Raw genomic sequence first — 19,283 nt, 5'->3', positions numbered from 1 at the left:
CTACGTTATATAATCCAGATTTTTAAGGAGGCTGAGTGACCACGGTTTCTATGGCAACTATAGCTTCGAAGCGAGACGAGTTTAATAGAATGCAAAATATTATTATTCAATATTTTCCAGTATTTATTCGTTGTTGAAAAATCACTTAATTCTGACAGTAGAAAAACTTTTTATTTCTAGTTTATCTAAGTAATGGCCTTCTAAAAAAATACATGAAAAAAGCTATTAATACAATAAACAAAACAAAAATAACTGAAAATTGACAAATTAAATAAATTATGCAATTTTTCATATGTTAGTATATGCGCGTAATCGTGAACGTTAAAACAACTTATCGGGAGTACTAAATGAATCCTCGGTCATTAGTTGGGGAACTAAGTATAAACTTAATTCATAGCTTATATTATGTCATGTAAATGAGACTTGTAATAGGGTCTGATCGGGGTCCACATGTCAGCGTCGTCAGTTAAAAACTTGCTTATTAGTCAGCTTTTAGTTAAATTTAACTGAGGACTTTTTTTCAGTTAAAATTCAGGCGTTTTACAAGTGCATGAATTGTCAGTTAAATTTCTGATGGCATTTGTAATGCGATGGTCAGTATTAAAGGCCCCGTCCAGAAATCGTAAATGCTGTTTAATGGCTATCTCAACTTGTTAAATTTTCAAGTATCGTTTTACATTGTAAAGTATTGTTCGTCTTCGTGATCTCCATTCTCATGCGAAATGTCCGTGTCTTCTTCATCGTCGTCCACGTCTTCATTTTTATGTCTAATATCGCCATCCGAAATTCTTCGGCTCATGTTCGGAACAAGCTGTTCAATCAGTCTAGCAAACCGAGGATCTTTTTCGTAATCGAGTTGTGATTTTTGCAGCACTAAAGGCGGTAATTTCCTCTTTGATTTTTGGATTCGTTCGCGAGTTTTTTTAATGGCTCTTTTCCATTGAAGCAAGGCTTTTTCGCTAGACTTTGTTTTAGGACATAAGTTTTTTTCTCGCAGTTCCCCACTCGCCTCCGTGCCCGAAGTATCCATAGGTATTCCGTGCCTTTTAGAATGAAATCTATCCTCTTCAGTGTGCCCCGTCAACCCAGTACCAATTTGTTGGTGAGAAAACGTATTTGGTTTCATTTTAATTGGTGGAAGCAGACGCGGTAATTGCGAGGGAGGAATCATGATGGAGGACGTCGACTTACTTTTCAAAAGAGTACTCCTTTGCTTCCTTAAAAGAAGGTGTTTCTTCCACGACAAATTCACTTCTTGACTCCTTTGATGATGTGAAATTTTGTCAAGCTTGTTACCGAGTTTAGCTTGTTCAAAGACATTTGACTTTAGAATGACGTTTCCAACTTTACTGTCCTTTAGTTTTAAAAGCTTTCTAATTTCCTTCGACTCTCTGAAGCCCTGATCTGACTTATGACTGTCCATGTTTCTTTCCAAGTACCATGACCGTCACATTATTGACCAAATAATGTTGCCCAGTAATCAAATAAACGACTCGCTTGATACACAGAACACGACTTGTAAACACGTTTCTCAAAGCTTTAGAATGTTATATGAATGTCAATTAGTAATACCTACAATTGCATCAATTAGTGAGCATTACACAAAGACTACAGACATTACAAAATCAAAGAAGCTTAAGCAACAATGCGCTAATTGCCTCGCTTTAAAAAGCTGGATTATCTTCAAATTATATTTATTTTCCTTTTATTTAAAAATTGAGGTGTGCGTTGTGCGTCATTGCAGGTCTTCACGTACGTATAGTTGGGATTAACTTCACTAACATGTTTACTTAACTTTTTGACGCAACATAAAACTAGGAGGATGCTTGTTGTCCATTTGTAAGGTTTGCGCAAAACAACCAGAATCCATTCAAGTTATTTTCCCCCTTGTTTTCCGGAATTCTACCTCGCGGCAAAGAATGACGAAAGAGGATCAGTATTTTTGGTGTGAAATGTGAGGATTAGGTAGTCAGTTTGGGCTTCCTGTGTATGCGCCCACGAACATTTTGACTAGCAGTTTCTTCCTAGAATCCAAGATGGCGGATGTCTAGTAAACACGTGTAGATAGTTATAACAGTTAAAGTCACTCTTAGAGTTAGAATTCTACTTGTTATTGGTCCAGAACACAAATCAAAATGGCTATGGATCAACCAAAAGTAGATATGGTGCAAGACCTGGAAATAGAGATGATGACAGATTTGTATAATCGGTACGTAAACTCAGTCGTTGAGGATTGAAGTTGGTTGGTGCAGAGAGGGAATCATATGACATTTGAAAAACTTTTCATTATCAAACTTATCTTTTGCACTCTCTTTTTTGTAAGTGCAACGTTTTCTTTCTGACCTGACTAGACCTTAGCTCCGTGTTCAAAAATGAGTCATACATGTATGCTGATATGGTGATTCAAGATGTGAGATGTACATGTACTCTCTTACACGAAATCTTTAAGGAGGGTCTGAAGGGGTATAAAGATGGGAGCTGGTATTTGCCTTTCTTAGGCTGGTAAAATGGGATTTTATGCACTGGGAATGGGATTCACAAACAAACAAAAAAATCAAAAAGTAGGAACAAGATTGAGATTGAGATTCCAGCAAAACATAGGCTGGGACTATGGGATTTGGTCAAAATGGGGGCTGGGAAATGGGATTAGGACCTCCCCTTCAGGACCCTCTTTGAGCCATGCCATCCTTTGACTTGAATAAATGTTTTCCAGGTTCTGCTACGAGACCAATAATTTCCACCACAAATTAATTATTATTTTGTTATCTGTTTTTAGTCTCACAAGTGCTTGTCACAAGAAATGCATATCTGCAAAGTACAAGGAGGGTGACCTGACCAAGGGAGAGTCTGTGTGCTTGGATAGATGTGTGGCCAAGTACTTGGAGATTCATGACAGGATAGGAAAAAAATTGACAGCTTTGTCGATGCAGGATGAAAAACTTATGAGTCAACTACAAGGACAACAACAGGCAGGGAAATAATAAGCTGTTTGGTATTACGGTAATCTATTTGATCCAAAGGAATTTGAATTGCTGTGCAATTTTGTGCTGATTGGCAGAATTATTCATCTTTTAATGTATCAGCTGAGATAAAAACTTTTAAAGTCATTGGTACTCAGCAGGGATATAACCTTCTTAATATGAACACTGACAATTTTGAAATACTCAGTTTTTTTGAGAGAAAAAAAGCTTGAGTTTTGTCTACGTTGAATGTAATAAAAAAATTTTTAGTGTAAATCTTTTATTGATTAAAAGATATACATGGATAAATTTTGTCCTTGACTGGAATAAAAAATCCAATCATGTGGAGCTGTTATTTGTTGGTTGGCTTGGTGTCTTGTGCAAACAACCAGTAGCATCTTCAGTGCTTCAAGCTCAACCCATCTTAAGCTTGCTTTCAATTTGATTGCTGTAATTGCCTAAAAATGCATTTTAGCGATCACTGAATCATTTGGAAGCACATGTTCAGTTTTCACTGGGAATCACAGTGATTGTGGCAATTGGTGAGATAGAACTTTTTCTATCTTGGGAATCAAAGGGAACAAATGGATGCCACTGTTCGAGGATCACAGCTTGACAGGCTCTGGGCTGACAGATCTGTGTTTGATTACTAACTCATATGTGTTAGTCAGATAAATAATATAGCCCTGGTTAACAGTTACAGACAGTGTCTGGCCATAGTTTTTCCATGGTTAAGAACTATGGTCTGATCAAAATTGGCACTTGCCTGGCCAAACTCTTCAGATTGTTGCAATTGCCCTAAAACATGTTTAGAGATTCATGTGTTTCATTTTAAAACACATCTTCAGCAATTGCTGGTGATCACAGCAATTGTGGCAATGGCAATAAATTATTGTTGCAATCGCAATTATGGCATATGCAATTGTGGAGTTTGCAATCGCCGAGATTTCAGTATTCAAATGGAAACCATTCTCTGAGAATTGCAGTGATTGGCAATTGGAATTTGTACGTGTTCTGCATGTTTTTTGGTAATAACAGGCCAATAAGAGTAAGAAATTCCTCATTTCTTTCAAAAGTCATTCTTTTAAACCTTTAATTACAAGAAATAAGATCAAAGTATGTCCATTTTCGTGTTAATGTTTGTGGGATTTCACGAATTGCAGCTTGATCGCAGTGATTGTATGGAAGCATTATGATTGCTAGGATCTCTGCGATCACTGTGATCACTGAAACAAGTCTTAAAGTGATCACTTTGATCAAATGGAAAGCAGTCCTCTTGGCATGTCACATTAACTGGTCAGATATCGATTAGTCTGATGTGGTCGGTCATCTTGCCTCAACATTTCACAGCCATTATTTTTACCCCAGTCAAAGTTAGTTTTTGTCTACCGCAATACACACTAGTGCACACACTTTATATTTTGTCCTGATTCATCATCTTCATAGCCATTAAATTTAGTCCAGTCAGTGGTAATGTGCGTCATACTTCCTCTAGTCAACCAATCAAATTGTGCCTTTGATTTCATCTATTTTGTAATCAAGATATATTTAACCATTAATAACAGATGTTAAGGCTGTTATTTTGGATATATCAATTTGAAGTAATTTGATAATTACTTTAATTCAATTAGTTTTAATAACTGCCATCTTGTGCACTGTGGGTGTTTAAAAGACTTCCTTGAAGGCAGATGGGGATGAATATGTTTGACCAAATGACATCATAAGTGGTTGAGTGAAATAATTTACAAAACTTGATTAAAGTATGTAAATAGGATAGAGAAGATAAATTGAATATCATTCAGTTAAATTTAGAACTTTTTTGTATAAAAAAAAGAAAGGGGCTGTGAAGGGTAAAACCATAAAAAAATCCAGAGAAGACAATATACCTCATTCACAAAAAAGAGAGAAAGTAAGAAATATTTAGTAAATGCAAAAGGGAAAAATTGAAGAAAGGAAATAAGAAAAGAGAGGGAGTTTGATGGTAGAATGGGGGAATCTGTGCACTAAAATCACCACAAAATGTTATTAACGTGTCACCAAACCATCAGAATCAATATTATTGCCATCAAAGTTTTAAAAAACTCTTAATAATCTTCGTCTTAAGAAACATAAAGACTTTTTTTTATCACACACATCATCAAAAACCCCTGAATCTGCTACATTACGGTAGAATTTGATGAAGCTGAGTTTGTAAAATTGCTCTAGATTGAATAACTTTGGGATAGTACAGTAAATTGATATTTTTTCCAGCTAATTTTTCATAAAACCTCAAAAAGTCAACGATAGACTTGTGGTTAGAGTATTTTCTCGCTTCGGGATCACATAATGTAGGGGGCGTTTTATTAAAAGCCCGATATATGACGTTACAATTGACACAGATTAAGTTATTTTTAGGGTCAGTGAACAAATACTCACGCTTTTTTTTTTTTTTTTTGTAAACAACTTTATTTTTTTGTAAATTTATTTTTTACTAATATTTTTAATTTAATGTTTAACTTTCTCTAATTTTATTTTATTTTGTTTTCAATTTATTATCCGCCGTTTTTACATTTCAAAGCTTATGAAAATGCTATAGGATTTTTGCGTCTTCCGTCTAAGCCAATCCCCACCGTCCAAAGAAAGAAGTAATACTTAAGGAATGGCCTAACGCCATATAGTAATCGTAAAGGTTCGGTAGTCTTGCAACAGGTGCGCTATGTATCGTGTTCTTCACTTCAATAATAACAAAGTATGTTTATGAAAATATACTCTTGTTTTGAAATAACATCGTAATGTAGCATCGTTATCATCAAACATCCCACGAAACAGCTTAGTTGAATAAGCTAGAAAAATCCGGATTTTTTTTGTCGAATTTGGTTTTTAAAAAGGACCAATTTCAAGCTACATTTCGTATTTAAAATCAATAATATTGTTTTACACCCCAAAGCACAAAAACACCCACTTGTGGCTTAATGCATTACGAGATGGACCGTAGTCTCCTACACAGCCGCTATTAGTGTCGTCATTCCTTGTATGAGACTAGAATTACCGCGGCTAATTTTTTTCTTGCCGATTTGTCGTAGGTCATTTTCCCGCCATTCGTAACTTACCGTTATCAAATCAGGTTATCAATTGCTAGTAAGTGTGAATTAAGTCAATGTATTTAGCATCATTAAAGTTGGTTTTCAATTGATAGCTAATGTAAAAAGTGGCGTTTAAGTTCGCGAGTTTTGTAATGTGAATCAATGACCGCATTGATTCAAGGAGATTGATCTTAATAAAGCCATATTCCCGCCAAAACCCCGCACGATGTGGCAGCTTTGCATGTTTGTCAACCAAGTAGAATGCGGTTAGAACCGTTGGTAGCCAATCAGAACGAAATTCTTTCGGTCTGTTTTTCCTATAAAGTTTGCGGACGTTTCTCCTTCGCTGCTAATTAAGAATAAGTTTACTGAGCCGACACTGACATCTCAACAAGAAAAGATGGCTGGAACAAAGGGAATAATGTTGTTTTTTTCTATTGCTTTGGCTGCTTTTCATTTAACTTCAAGCGAAACGTTGACTGACGGTAAGTTATACGCAAAAATATCATGAAATTCATGAAGAATTCATACTTCTTCTTAATGAAAGTAGTGACTTCTTTCATATTTGATATTTATTTCCGAAATAAAAAAATGTTTTGCACCGATTGAAACCAATTTCTGGGTTTCTAGCGCACTTGTGTTACGATCCCAATTTGGACAAAAGTATGTGTTGTGTATACACATACTTCAAGAAACGCGCTATCGGTTAGAAATGTGAAATCTGAAATCTAAATCGAGTAACACGAAGACTGCGAGCAGTCCCACTCTTCCCCCAAGACTCAGTAAAGACGAGTGTTTTCGGATTCCCGTGTGGACGCGCACTGGGCCAAACAACGTATTGTTTCCTTTTAGATTGGAATATGGGGGTGGGCTTTGAGTTAGAAATGTGATTTTTGTATTTTTAGAAAACATAAAATCCCAAACATTATTTCTAGTCTCATATCGCCCATTTGAGATCTTGTACCGACAACGTTTTTCGAAATAGTTGTCATATGATAGATTGATAGAAGATCAACTTGAATTTCTTCTTCTTTTTTTTTATTTTTTTATTTTTTTATTTTTATTTTTATTTTTTAGAAAAGGAATTGACCTTACAGTCAATGATGTCGTCAGGTTTACAAATGGATCCAGCGAAAGACTGGAAAAACCATCCTTTGTTTCCTCTTTACCCAATAGATTTTCCCGGTAAGGAAAGATTGCCTGCGAGAAGTCTCTCGAATCCTTCAAATTTTATCAGTAACGTACCTTGAAGCAACTACTGGGCTGGTTCCAAGTCAGGGCACGGTTAACTCACAGATCTAATTGAATCACCTATTAGGTAGGGAGGATAATAGGAGAACACCTCCAGGGAGAGACGCAACAGACTCAACCTACATGTGAAGCAAATTCCAGTAATCTAACCAGAGACCACAAGGTGGAAGGCACGAGTGATTGCTACCTTACTCTTGATTTATTTTCCTCGAAGAGAGGGGTACAGAAGAAGGAATCTCCTATCCATATCTATTTTCTTTTCTCCCTCCCCAGAAAAACTGTTCATAAACTCGTTTGCTTTGTCTAATTTAATTCGCATTTCTACTCAGTTTGTAAAGACGCCGAGCGCGAGAAGAAATACGGACTTTGTAAGGATTGGGAAAGCAAAGGTTATTGCAAAACAATGAAAACCATGATGAAGAAGTTTTGTCCTCTTACTTGTGGCATGTGCAGTAAGTATGATTTCAGAGGTTGAGGAAAAACTGGGTCGAGTTGACGTTGCGGTGCATCTTGGGGCTGTTTTACGGCTACGAAATAGACGCCATCTTTGCTACTAATGAGAAGACCGCTGCAAGGGTTTAGGTTTTAAACATTTTAGCTTGCGCCCTTCATTTTCTTGAAAATAAGTAGATAAACCCCTTTTGGGGGTTACAGCTTTATTGGGTTTTGGTGACCAACTTCATAAGTTCGAGAGGCAAGAAATCGTACAATTTTTCGCGTAATATCGCGGATGACCACTACATGCACGACAAATTTTCTTTGCGCATGAAGTAGAATACTGTATACTGATGATAACGGTATTAATCAAGCTCGTTCCCAGGGACCTCTCCTCCGTGCAAGGTTGGGTATGAATACTTTTCCCACTAATCCACATTACTTTCATTGTACAGAGGCTTTAGCAGCACCAGCATGCTATAACTCGCCATTTGGTTGCTGCTGGGACAATAGCATAGCCTTTGGACCAAACAAAGAGGGATGCCCACGTAAGTAAAATAACCAATCGATTACGTTACAATACAATTAAGAATCATCCATGAAAGCGGTTACCTCATACTACTTACCCCTAACCCTCTTGCCTCCTCCCCATCCCCCTTACTCCCCCCCCCCCCCAACCCTTATCCCCTCCCCCTTACCTCCTATCCTTAGATCGACCCCTAACTTCCTCTTCCTTGGATCGACCCCTAACTTCCTCTTCCTTGGATCGACCCCTAACTTCCTTTTCCTTGGATCGACCCCTGACTTCCTTTTCCTTGGATCGACCCCTGACTTCCTTTTCCTTGGATCGACCCCTAACTTCCTTTTTCTTGGATCGACCCCTAACTTCCTCTTCCTTGGATCGACCCCTAACTTCCTTTTCCTTGGATCGACCCCTGACTTCCTTTTCCTTGGATCGACCCCTTACTTCCTTTTCCTTGGATCGACCCCTGACTTCCTTTTCCTTGGATCGACCCCTAACTTCCTTTTCCTTGGATCGACCCCTAACTTCCTTTTCCTTGGATCGACCCCTTACTTCCTTTTCCTTGGATCGACCCCTAACTTCCTTTTCCTTGGATCAACCCCTAACTTCCTCTTCCTTGGATCGACCCCTGACTTCCTTTTCCTTGGATCGACCCCTGACTTCCTTTTCCTTGGATCGACCCCTGACTTCCTTTTCCTTGGATCGACCCCTAACTTCCTCTTCCTTGGATCGACCCCTAACTTCCTCTTCCTTGGATCGACCCCTAACTTCCTTTTCCTTGGATCGACCCCTGACTTCCTTTTCCTTGGATCGACCCCTGACTTCCTTTTCCTTGGATCGACCCCTAACTTCCTTTTTCTTGGATCGACCCCTAACTTCCTTTTCCTTGGATCGACCCCTGACTTCCTTTTCCTTGGATCGACCCCTAACTTCCTTTTCCTTGGATCGACCCCTGACTTCCTTTTCCTTGGATCAACCCCTGACTTCCTCTTCCTTGGATCAACCCCTAACTTCCTTTTCCTGGGATCGACCCCTAACTTCCTTTTCCTTGGATCGACCCCTAACTTCCTTTTCCTTGGATCGACCCCTACCTACGCTACTGGCAGAGCATAAACTAAGAAATACAATCAACTCTCGTTATGTTTTATCATACAACGGACACCCTCGGGACCGTCACTGGTGTCCATAATAACCAGATTTAATTACGGTTTTTTCTTCGCTTCCGCCGTAGATATTGCACATGTTCAAAATTATGAGGTGTCCGTAATATCGGACGAGAATTGTAATATGTATAACGACATGGCAAATGTCTACTTAAGGCAAAAAGAATACCATTAGGATACCATTGACTGTGGTTTCTTCTCATACAGCTTGTTTGGATTTATATCCAATAACCTGTCCTCAGTTCAAGAATTACTGCTCCAGACAAGGACAAAACGCCCGGTTCATACGATATCACTGTTTCAATACCTGTGGAAGATGTGCCGCACATTAGGTATCTATCTTTTCCTGTAATCATTCTGAGGTCGAGGGAAAACTAGGATCAATAGGGATAAAGATCAGAATCTCATAAAAGGGTGAAACTTTTAACAGCCATACATTTCTTTTGTACGTACGTTTCTTGGTAATAGAACCCTTACATGTGACGACAAAGCAGCTCAATTTGGAGGACAAAACAAAAGAATTTCAATCTCCTGAGAATTGGAAACCTATTGTTAAATCGTCCACCAAATTGAGCTGCATTCAGACGTAGTACAAGGGATTTATTCAACTTTTTTCTTGACAAATTGAGGTAATTTTCCAGTAAATCACGTCCTCTTGCTTCAAATTCTCAAAACTTAATCAAAGACATATATCCCAAATGTTTGATTGAAAGATTTAGTAAATCTCCTCTGAAAGTCAGGAAATTCAGCTAGAAATTTGACATGCGAGAGAAGCGGCCAATCTCGTACCCAGAGCCCTTATTTCTTACTGCGCATGCTCGACGAAATAATTGGGCTCTGGAAAACTCCATTATTTCCTGTGCTGTGATTGGTTCTCGAGAACAAAGGAAGATACCGGAAGTAAAAATCACAGGAAAAATAAACAAGATGGCGTCTCGAATTAAGTACACCAAAAAAGCCCTAGGATTTTTCAAAGTTTTGCCGGTTTTGTAATGGAAATTGTATTGATGTCCATCCGATAGATATTTTCGGAGTTAATTTAACTGAAAACCATCTTCAAATCTAATTTTCCAAGCGCAAATTCACATGCTCGTTAAACATCGTCCGCCATTTTGAATTTACCTAGTCTGTCATAATGCGCATGTGCGAGAAACCCAGAATCTGGGTCTTCCGGTTTGGAGTTTTCCAGACCCCAATTATTTCGTCGAGCATGCGCAGTAAGAAATAAGGGCTCTGGGTACGAGATTGGAGAAGCGGCCATCTTGAAACCAAACTCTTAATTCCAAATATGGTATCAAAACTCCTAATTTGCATATCTGAATTTTACAGAGCATGGTCATAGTGTTACGCGTTTCAACCCCCCTCCCCACCCCCCCCCCCCCCCTTATAAGTTTCTGTAGAGATTTTTTTCACAATATACCCCCCTCGGCAAGATGTTAGTTCTCGTTCGCTTGAAGAAACGTAATTCAGTTTTGTTTTAATTTTGTTGCAGAGAATAACTCTACGTCGATATGTATCGCATACCTCGTGAAAAATAAAACTACAATCACTCATTGTCTGTAAAAAGTATATAAACAAGTTAAGTTATGATAACGACTCAAACATTAAAAATCTAACAAACGCTCTAAGGGTCTTAAATTATGCTTTAAGTGACTACTCTTTTTCAGTCGGTTGCTCTGACTTGTAAGACAGATCATTAATGGTTGATCAAGGAGCTCAGTGCATATCATCAAATATTTTAACGAGTTTTTCTTCATCAATCCGACACACCTTGACATGTTTTCAGCTCATTTCTTTTTGCACGTGTTTGAAACAACACATTCAAGGCTCATTGGTAAGCATGCCCCAAAATTCCGACCCCCGCTGGGCAGGGCCGTCTGATAAATTAAATGCTTGCATGGTTTTCGTTTTTCAGAGCACGAGATTTTTTAAATTGGTGCGTGATGAGTACGAACAGGTATGCGAGTCAGCCAGCTAGAGGTATGCCGCGGTTTGGCAGCGTATCAAGGAACTTACTGCAACTCAGTAAAATAAACTTGGTTCATATGAGGCCTTGAGCTAGTGCGCACACCATATATCCGTAAAAAACGTCGTAAAAAATCCACTAATTTGCACAAATTAGTAAGTTCAGTAGACCTCAGTAGACCTACCAAACTTTGCACAAATTTGTACAATTTTGGTAGTTAACATTTTCACTAATATATGGTAGCACTCTACTGTGTGTTGAGATACTGAACCAAGTTTATTTTACTTAGCTATGCTACTGAAAAGCAACTTAAACCGGTTAAAACTGGGAGTTATTTCTACCACACAACTAGGGGGAAGACGCTTGAAAACACACATAACGTTTTGCCGGCTATTATATGTAAGTTGCGGAAATTCCGTTTGAAAATTCCAAATTTCTACTATGTTAATGGTCGTGATGAATTGGCGGCATCGTGACACTTTTCGTTTCGCTGTACCTAGCTCATCACCGTCAATTTTATCAGTTAAGTCCGGAAAGGGCAAACCTATATTTTCATTTCGTATAGCAGTAAAAAATGCCTGGAATGTACGGCCTAATCTTATTGGAGTCGTTTTCGCCCACTGTCGCGTTCACCGCAAAAGCGTTGGCTTTCAAGGAATAACAAAAAAATTTTGCCACAATAATTTGTTTCAATTGGTTTTTTACATTATCAGTTTTATGTGAAGCAACCGGAACCACGGTCATATCTTGTTCCCTCAAAAGAAATATAAAATGAAAATTAGTTAGAATGAAGAAATGTGTCACAAACGAATGAAAGAATCAAGAAAGAAAGGAAGGAAGGAAGGAAGGAAGGAAGGAAGGAAGAAAGGAAGGAAGGAACGACTTCGTTAAAAAAAAAAAGAGCTTAGGTAGAATGTATCAACTCGATATATCGATGATGAACTCATTGTTTACATGTTTTACGCATTTCCAAACACGAATATGCTCAGTTGGCGCCTACCCACCCTACCTGGGTGCGCCTCATACTGTTTTTTCCTGGTACCTCGATTGAATGTCCGGCACACTTCTTCCTGACTGGACGATCGAGACGACAGTGGATAGATATCAAGAGCAAATCTTAAAGAGGTCACGCTTAAAAAGGTCACGCTAAGTGGCTGAGATAGAACAATAGTTTAATTCTAGATTGGTTTTCCCTGCTAGCAGAGTCTCTCTTCTCTTTCTCTCCCTTCTTTCAGGCGGGGAGGAAATAGACTCTGCTGATGTAGAGCGTTTTCTTTGATACACCGCCGTCCACGATTGTGGACGAACAAAACCAGTTTTAAAACCGGTTTTTAACCGATTACATGTAGTGCGCATGAGCAAATGTAAGACACAGTGGCGCCAAACATTGTTTGACGAGAGCGGCGGTCAAAATCATGACAGCGTTGCTAAGTTACGCCACGCATGCGCGACAGAAATAACGTCCTACATCGGCAGAGTCTATTTTTCTCTCTCAACCAAAACAAAAGGAAATTAGGCTCTGTTAGCAGGGAAAGATTGGTTATATAAAAGCGTTTTTTTGGATTGTTCGGATAACGCTATTGAATCTCTATGGAAGTATACATTTCCTCTCGTGATTTTCAAAAGGAAGTAGATAAACTTTCTATAATAACGGACACTTGCCCTGCTAAATAAATATAACACTTATCCTCTAAATCTTGTGTTAACAAACGATGTCAACTTCCTCAGACTAACGACAGATCGCGTGCAATTATCAATGTTATTTTTTCAGTGCTTTAAAGTGTTTTTGTGTTATTTTTTATGGTTTTTGAGATCAATTATTTCAAGAATGAGCCATAAAAACACACACGACGAAAGACTAGCGTCCGAAACGTCAGTAAATGTTTTCATCTTTTCACGGTGTAAAATTTACCATTTTATCATTACCGTTTCATTAGAAACACCGATTCAGCTAACACTAGTTTTTAGCTAGTTATCTCTTCATAAAAACACACAGATACAAGAATGGAAACGGTGTGAAAAGATCATAGTACGACTGAACACTGATTTTATTTCAAAAAACTACAAGTGAAAGAGGACAGTTAGTGGCGGATCCAGGACTTAAGGGGGGGGGGGGGGGGTTCATTTTTGCGAATCTCGCCACAACAACAAAGTTCTCTTGCATCATCATTTTTCCCATGATCCACATCACTGGCCTAGGGGCGCTCCTGATATTAAATCTCATGAGTTAGTACCATACTTTTATTTATTTATTTAAAAAATATAAAAAATCCAAGGTACCAGCCCGTTGCACCCAATGAATCTCCCCCCCCCCCCCCCCCCCCTAAATCCGCCACAGGAGGAAAGGAAAAGCTTGGAGGGACATTAAAATGGTTTCCGCCCTGAAGCAGTCATTATGAAGCTCTATCCTGTTCACAAGCCCTTTATGAGTTTCTAGATACAGTATTTACCAAGTCAAGGACATTAAAATGGCTTCCGCCCTGAAGCAGACATTATATAGCTCTATCCTGTTCACAAGCCCTTTATGAGTTTCTAGTCACAGTGTTTACCAAGTCAAGTATCTTTATGATAATATCGATCGCATACCATGGTTAATTGTCCGACCATTCTGCTCTGTCTACGGTCACACCTGCATAGCGAGGACTTACATCATACGCCGCCAAAATTCACTATAACTTGGTTCATTTATCAAGACACCAACAACATAACTTCTCAAACGTTGCAATGATTCTTTTAAAAAATATGAGATGAATTTCTGAGCAGGTTCTGATGAATTTTCGAGTAAAAACCGAAGGTCAAATCTCCGAACAAACAGGAACTCTGCCACAATTGTTTTGTAAAGCCGGAAACTAATTATTGGTAATTAGCTGTTACGTAGACAACGTTAACAGCATGCATAGGGATGTCCTTCATGGTTGAGCCGAACGTTGAGAATGTTGGTGCTTTTTCCCAAAAAGATATTCAATTTAATCCACATATATTAATTGGTTGGCTTTATTGAAGCATGGGCTGTCAGTGTGGTTCGTCTAGTAAATATACTGCGATCTGAGGCTTTTCATTGTTTACTTTAGAAGTCATTACCACTGGAATTCAAAGACCTCGTTTTAATAAGTTTTGAAGGACAGGGTAAAATAATCTTTTAGAAAGAATTTTGAAGAGGTACTTGAGATATTGAACTAGCGGTACTTGGTGATAAAGCCATGGCGTCAATACCTTTTGTAATATGTAATGGTAACTGGGTTTAAATCAGCCTTCCATAAACCACAACAAAAAATAAGAGTAAAGACCAAAAGTTCTCGAATCGTTTAAACCGTTAAGCCTGCACAGTGTTCAAAAGTGTATATTAACTGAAGTGTACGAGAGAAACATTTGATAGTTTTTAAAAAATCTATACTGATATATATATAGAAAGAAGGATAAAACTTTAAATATACTTCACTTATTCTTTTTTTTAAACGAAAATTAGAAGGGCCATTCCTTCATTCTTCTCACTGGCACAATAAATTTCCTCAAATTCTGAAGCCAGCTACGTTTTCATTTCACGAACTGATATAAACAATACATTTATAAAATGTATGCCTGGTTTAATACGCTCTTGTCATAGGTCAATATATAAACGTTTTTTCGATACGGGACATAGCTTAAACCTTTGTAACATGTCGTTCATCTTTCAAAACATCACTAAATCCCTTCGGATTGGCCACGGAAGTGACCTTTCATTTCTACATGCGGTCCGCAAGTTTAAAATTCTTTGGATTAATCCTGGCCACCTTTCTATTCATAATAGTGACTTTCGTGTTGTTCTATGCTTCTCATTTTAGGTGTATTCAAAATAACCTCCAAATCAATTTTTTTTTCAAAAACACCCTCTGACGTCATGACCAACCAATCACATTCAAGTATGCGAATAATTTTCTCTGGAAGTGGCGTCTATAAAATACCAGCATTTCACGGTTTGTCTAGATAATGTTGACAACCTTTTCGAATTCCAAGAAATCCGTAAAGCAAGTTCGAAAATGGCAAAGTTTAAGGATATTGTTGGTCTAATGTTTGTGGTTCTCTATATCGTCGGTACTTCCTGCCAAGAAATGACAAACGGTAAGTTGGTTTCCCTCAAGACTTTCTCTCTTTCTGGTATTCGAATCAGTACACTCGTTTAAATTAAGATGATTTAAAAATATATAAACTGATTAAGAGTTTAGATTTTCAAAAGGGCATCGATCTGTTCTCAATATCGTGTATTTAATTGGTTTTACATAAACTTAAAAACGTGACAAGTTTCAGCACCTTTCAGCTCTGACCTTTGAAAATTTATTCCCCAAGTTTCAAAACCAACTTTTCAAATTTCGTATAACTTTTAGTGATACTACTTTGATATATCTAAATTCTTACGATTCCATTTTTCTTAGTTAAAGTTTTAAGATTAAATCATAAATTATATGTTTATTCTTTTCATTACTTTAGAAGTCACAGCGAAGCAAAACAAAGACAGAGAAGCTTTGCTAAAAGCGATGATGTACATTAGTGAAACTGCACAAAGCGACTCACTACATACACGGGTTAAACGAGGCGCGGGAAAAAGACATCACAGACGACGACCCAACTGGAAAGATCATCCACTCTACCCGCTCTATCCTATTGATTTTGAAGGTACTTTACTTTTCAATATCATTCTTCAAACAATTCTTTATTTCTAAGATTTCAAATTGTAATGAAAAAAATCTACAAATAGACAAAACGGCTATTTAGATCGAAATGTCAAAAAATGGTGTAGTAAAAGAACTTTGCACGCTGCTGAAAAGTATGTTGGGCTAGTACAAGTTTTTCAAAATGAGGATCTGAGTATAAGTTTTCAGCTAAGGGAAGGGAGGGAGGCAGGGCTGGAGCTTCAGAGGAAAGGGTCGTCAGTAAATGAACTTTTGTGTAGGGTAAAAAATAGGAGGGTCAAGAATTTCTTTCCGAATGAAAATGGAGGGCTACAATAATTTTTTAAAACGTTTACCCCCATCACAAGCTTAATACCGGATGAATATATCTATATTAGTGAGAAGAGTTTCAAAATTCCAGCTAAAAAATGATATTTAATGAATGTAGGGAAAGGGATAGGGTGTTTACTTGTTTTTGACTGGTGTGCGTTGTAATCATCGAACGACCATCAAACAGACCACCTAAAGTTGTTTAACAGTAATGAAGATATATATTTCTGTGTTTTTTTTTTAAGTGTGTGAGGACTCCCCTCGCGAATCAAAGAATGGTCTTTGCGATTCATGGGAGAAAGCAGGTTACTGTAAAAAAGCCAGAGAGATAATGAAAACTTACTGTAAAAAGACTTGTGGCATGTGCAGTAAGTATATTTCAGTATATTTATTTAGTTTGTTTATTTATTTATCCAACTTTGATTATCTGAGGTGGACGGAAAGCCTTACAGGTTTAGGACCCAATTATAAGCCAACCGATTTTCTAGTTGTCACTCAAAGTCGCTAAAAACCTTGTTATCCCCATAGTGGATAGTCTCCCTCGCATCCGTTTTTAGTGTCGGTCGTCACGCAACGCTAAAAACGGGTGCGAGGGAGACCTACATAGTGGACTATATTATCATATACCAAGACCAAAAACCATTCACAATTAGGAATTCCAAGGTGACACCGTCATCGTGGTCAAAATTCGTATATACCATGGCCAAAAGCCAATAAGAAGGCAAACAATGTACTATTTCCATAATGGTCTATATTTTCATATACCATGACCAAAAACCACTATTCACAATATAGAATTCCACGGTGCCACCCTCATCGTGGTCTAAATTTGTATATACTATGGCGAAAAGCGAATAAGAAGGCAACAATTCTTAGTATGGCTCGTGGTTTGTTTTCAATTCATCATTGAAAAAAAATCCAGATCACTTTCGATATTTTGCACAGCCTCAAGATCTAACCTTTGGTCTTCATTATAATTTCATTCAGAGGCCCGCTCACCAGTGGCTTGTAAACGCTCAAAGTTTGGTTGCTGTTGGGACAACGACCCCGCAAAAGGAATCAATGGTGAAGGATGTCTACGTAAGTAACTACGACACATACAATGACTCTCGTTTAATAGAGCCGAGGTTTTCGTATGAGTGGGAAACGATATGATAAATTAGTAATCGTACTGTAGCTGTATCATGTTGATCTTGCCCGAAAATGCCTCGCGCACATCTTGGAAAATATCTATTTTCAAAAAGATATAAGAAACTTCTATAGCGACAAACCGTAAGGAATGACTGATGAATAATATATTTATGAAGTAGTTAAAATGTTTTTTTTTTTTCTTTTTTTTTCTTTTTCCCCAGCTTGTTTTGATATTTATCGCATAACATGTCCACAATTCAAAGATTATTGTGGCAGACAAGACAGGAATGGTAGATTTATTAGATATCACTGCTTCAACACTTGTGGCCGTTGTGCAATGTAGTCAAATGTAAGTCAAATACGGTAGAACTTTTGCTACCTTTCTTGTCTATTTAATCAAGAGAATATTCTCTTGATTTAATTTAAGCGGCCAAACTCTAAATGGCTAGTTGTTAAGATCTCAAAGAAGGTCTTATCAGTTTGCACTTTTTTATACTTTGTTAATGTCTATTCGGCATCCATTTCCCAAAGATTATCGAGGGACTAGTCTTCTGTGCAGCCGCTATTAGTGTCGTGAGCGTTGCGTGACGACACTTATAGCGGCTGCGCAGGAGACTAAGAGGGACTAATAGGAAAATATCATAACGTTCTTAAAACCTGTTAGCTCTTAGCCTCACTTTCAGATTTTCGCGCCATTTTGAGTCCTCGTCTTGAGAGCCTGCGCTCCGTTTTGTCATGCTGACCAGTAGGAATGCAGGCTTTGTATGTAGGATTTTTTGGCCTCGCAATTAATACAATACGCATCCTCATGATTTTTAACTTCTTTTGGGACGGTTCATTTTATACAGGCATAGGGGGGATTTTGTGAAATGTAAGTAAAAAAATATATGACCCCTTCCTTTCCTAAATTGCCACCCCCCCCCCCCCCCCACACACACCCGTAAAAAATGAACAGTTCCTTTATGATAAAAACGTCATTTTTCCTTTCTCCAGGCAAAGTTCACTCCACGTAAATCACTGAAGCCATCGCCGGTATTAGCGATAGTATAATCTCTAGATCTATACAACTGGAAAAGAAAGTGAATAGCAAGCTGGGCCGGATGAATACAAAATGGTTGAGGGAATCTTAAGAGATAATGACCCTCTTAAAAGAAGACAAGAGTCTAGTCTAAACCTCAGTACGATATTCCAGTTTTGAGTTCTCTATTACTCGGGGTCAGGGCTAGCCTCGATTTTGTGTAGAATATTCATACATTCCAGTGAAGATCCGTGGAGTTTCAAAGTGTTCGTATTGTTGTAGTTGTGCATTCTTTACTTTACCGTTGGTATTTGTGAATATTTAGACACAGATATGAGACTTTGCCTGAGTAAATGAGTCTGTAATCAAGCAACACAGCGGTAATTTGGAACTCGAAAAAGCCCTATTTAAATATCCGCTTGCCGACTCACCTATAGTTTAGTTATATACGTACTCGAGTTAGAAATATTTGATGCCGCAAGATAGTGATTTTTACCGGTAGCAAGACCGATATGAGACTTCAAAATAACAAAAGTCCGTTCGACGTTGGAAGGACGATTTATTTAATAGATAGAAGAAGAGTTTTTTTAAGTAGATCCACTTTGATATTACTGGACAATGTTTTAAGATCATTATGGTCATTTTGTAAGTCTGTATACAAACAATAGATATATCATATGTATTTATTGAGGAGCTCTGGGCAATATGGTTATCTATTTACAAATTTATACTCATTTATACTCAGTGATCATAATATTGTATGGCTAAAAATGAGAATTGATAAAATATTAATAGTTA

The 19,283-nt window shown here is 37.8% G+C and overlaps 4 protein-coding genes across 4 annotated transcripts; 3 read left to right on the top strand and 1 right to left on the bottom strand.

The window, feature by feature from the left end:
• Nucleotides 1-5: 5 nt before the first annotated feature.
• On the bottom strand, nt 6-1,653 carry LOC116308202 (uncharacterized). The gene has a single exon (XM_031718585.2). It carries the CDS (start codon nt 1,421-1,423, stop codon nt 674-676), a length of 750 nt encoding a protein of 249 aa, XP_031574445.2. The 5' UTR covers nt 1,424-1,653; the 3' UTR covers nt 6-673.
• Nucleotides 1,654-2,015: 362 nt separating this feature from the next.
• LOC116308203 (mitochondrial import inner membrane translocase subunit Tim10) lies at nt 2,016-3,315 on the top strand. Its single transcript, XM_031718586.1, has 2 exons — nt 2,016-2,209; nt 2,777-3,315. The coding sequence occupies exons 1-2, from the start codon at nt 2,136-2,138 to the stop codon at nt 2,979-2,981; spliced, it is 279 nt and encodes a 92-aa protein (XP_031574446.1). The 5' UTR covers nt 2,016-2,135; the 3' UTR covers nt 2,982-3,315.
• Nucleotides 3,316-6,363: 3,048 nt separating this feature from the next.
• Nucleotides 6,364-11,022, top strand: LOC116308199 (uncharacterized). The gene is made up of 6 exons (XM_031718582.2): nt 6,364-6,507; nt 7,100-7,207; nt 7,603-7,725; nt 8,164-8,256; nt 9,602-9,726; nt 10,887-11,022. The coding sequence occupies exons 1-5, from the start codon at nt 6,423-6,425 to the stop codon at nt 9,724-9,726; spliced, it is 534 nt and encodes a 177-aa protein (XP_031574442.1). The 5' UTR covers nt 6,364-6,422; the 3' UTR covers nt 10,887-11,022.
• A 4,141-nt stretch (nt 11,023-15,163) lies between these two features.
• Nucleotides 15,164-19,283, top strand: LOC116308207 (uncharacterized). The gene is made up of 6 exons (XM_031718588.2): nt 15,164-15,458; nt 15,825-16,010; nt 16,582-16,704; nt 17,324-17,416; nt 17,689-17,816; nt 18,461-19,283. Exons 1-5 carry the CDS (start codon nt 15,377-15,379, stop codon nt 17,808-17,810), a joined length of 606 nt encoding a protein of 201 aa, XP_031574448.1. The 5' UTR covers nt 15,164-15,376; the 3' UTR covers nt 17,811-17,816; nt 18,461-19,283.

Source organism: Actinia tenebrosa, unplaced genomic scaffold (assembly GCF_029948245.1).
Source record: "Actinia tenebrosa isolate PJP-AT-01 unplaced genomic scaffold, QUT_ActTen_1.0 PGA_scaffold1__47_contigs__length_23844297, whole genome shotgun sequence".
Taxonomy (NCBI): domain Eukaryota; kingdom Metazoa; phylum Cnidaria; class Anthozoa; order Actiniaria; family Actiniidae; genus Actinia; species Actinia tenebrosa.
The sequence above is the reverse complement of the archived record's forward strand: the minus strand, read 5'-3'. Positions and strand labels throughout refer to the sequence as shown.

What these genes read in the sequence shown, in the direction of transcription:
- LOC116308203 (XM_031718586.1), top strand. Translation starts at nt 2,136, where the DNA reads ATGGCTATGGATCAACCAAAAGTAGATATGGTGCAAGACCTGGAAATA. An exon ending in ATGACAGATTTGTATAATCG is followed by an intron (nt 2,210 to 2,776) that starts GTACGTAAACTC and finishes ATCTGTTTTTAG; the next exon opens with TCTCACAAGTGCTTGTCACA.
- LOC116308202 (XM_031718585.2), bottom strand. Translation starts at nt 1,423, where the DNA reads ATGGACAGTCATAAGTCAGATCAGGGCTTCAGAGAGTCGAAGGAAATT.
- LOC116308207 (XM_031718588.2), top strand. Translation starts at nt 15,377, where the DNA reads ATGGCAAAGTTTAAGGATATTGTTGGTCTAATGTTTGTGGTTCTCTAT. An exon ending in CTGCCAAGAAATGACAAACG is followed by an intron (nt 15,459 to 15,824) that starts GTAAGTTGGTTT and finishes TCATTACTTTAG; the next exon opens with AAGTCACAGCGAAGCAAAAC. An exon ending in AAAGACTTGTGGCATGTGCA is followed by an intron (nt 16,705 to 17,323) that starts GTAAGTATATTT and finishes AATTTCATTCAG; the next exon opens with AGGCCCGCTCACCAGTGGCT.
- LOC116308199 (XM_031718582.2), top strand. Translation starts at nt 6,423, where the DNA reads ATGGCTGGAACAAAGGGAATAATGTTGTTTTTTTCTATTGCTTTGGCT. An exon ending in TCTTACTTGTGGCATGTGCA is followed by an intron (nt 7,726 to 8,163) that starts GTAAGTATGATT and finishes TTCATTGTACAG; the next exon opens with AGGCTTTAGCAGCACCAGCA. An exon ending in AAACAAAGAGGGATGCCCAC is followed by an intron (nt 8,257 to 9,601) that starts GTAAGTAAAATA and finishes CTTCTCATACAG; the next exon opens with CTTGTTTGGATTTATATCCA.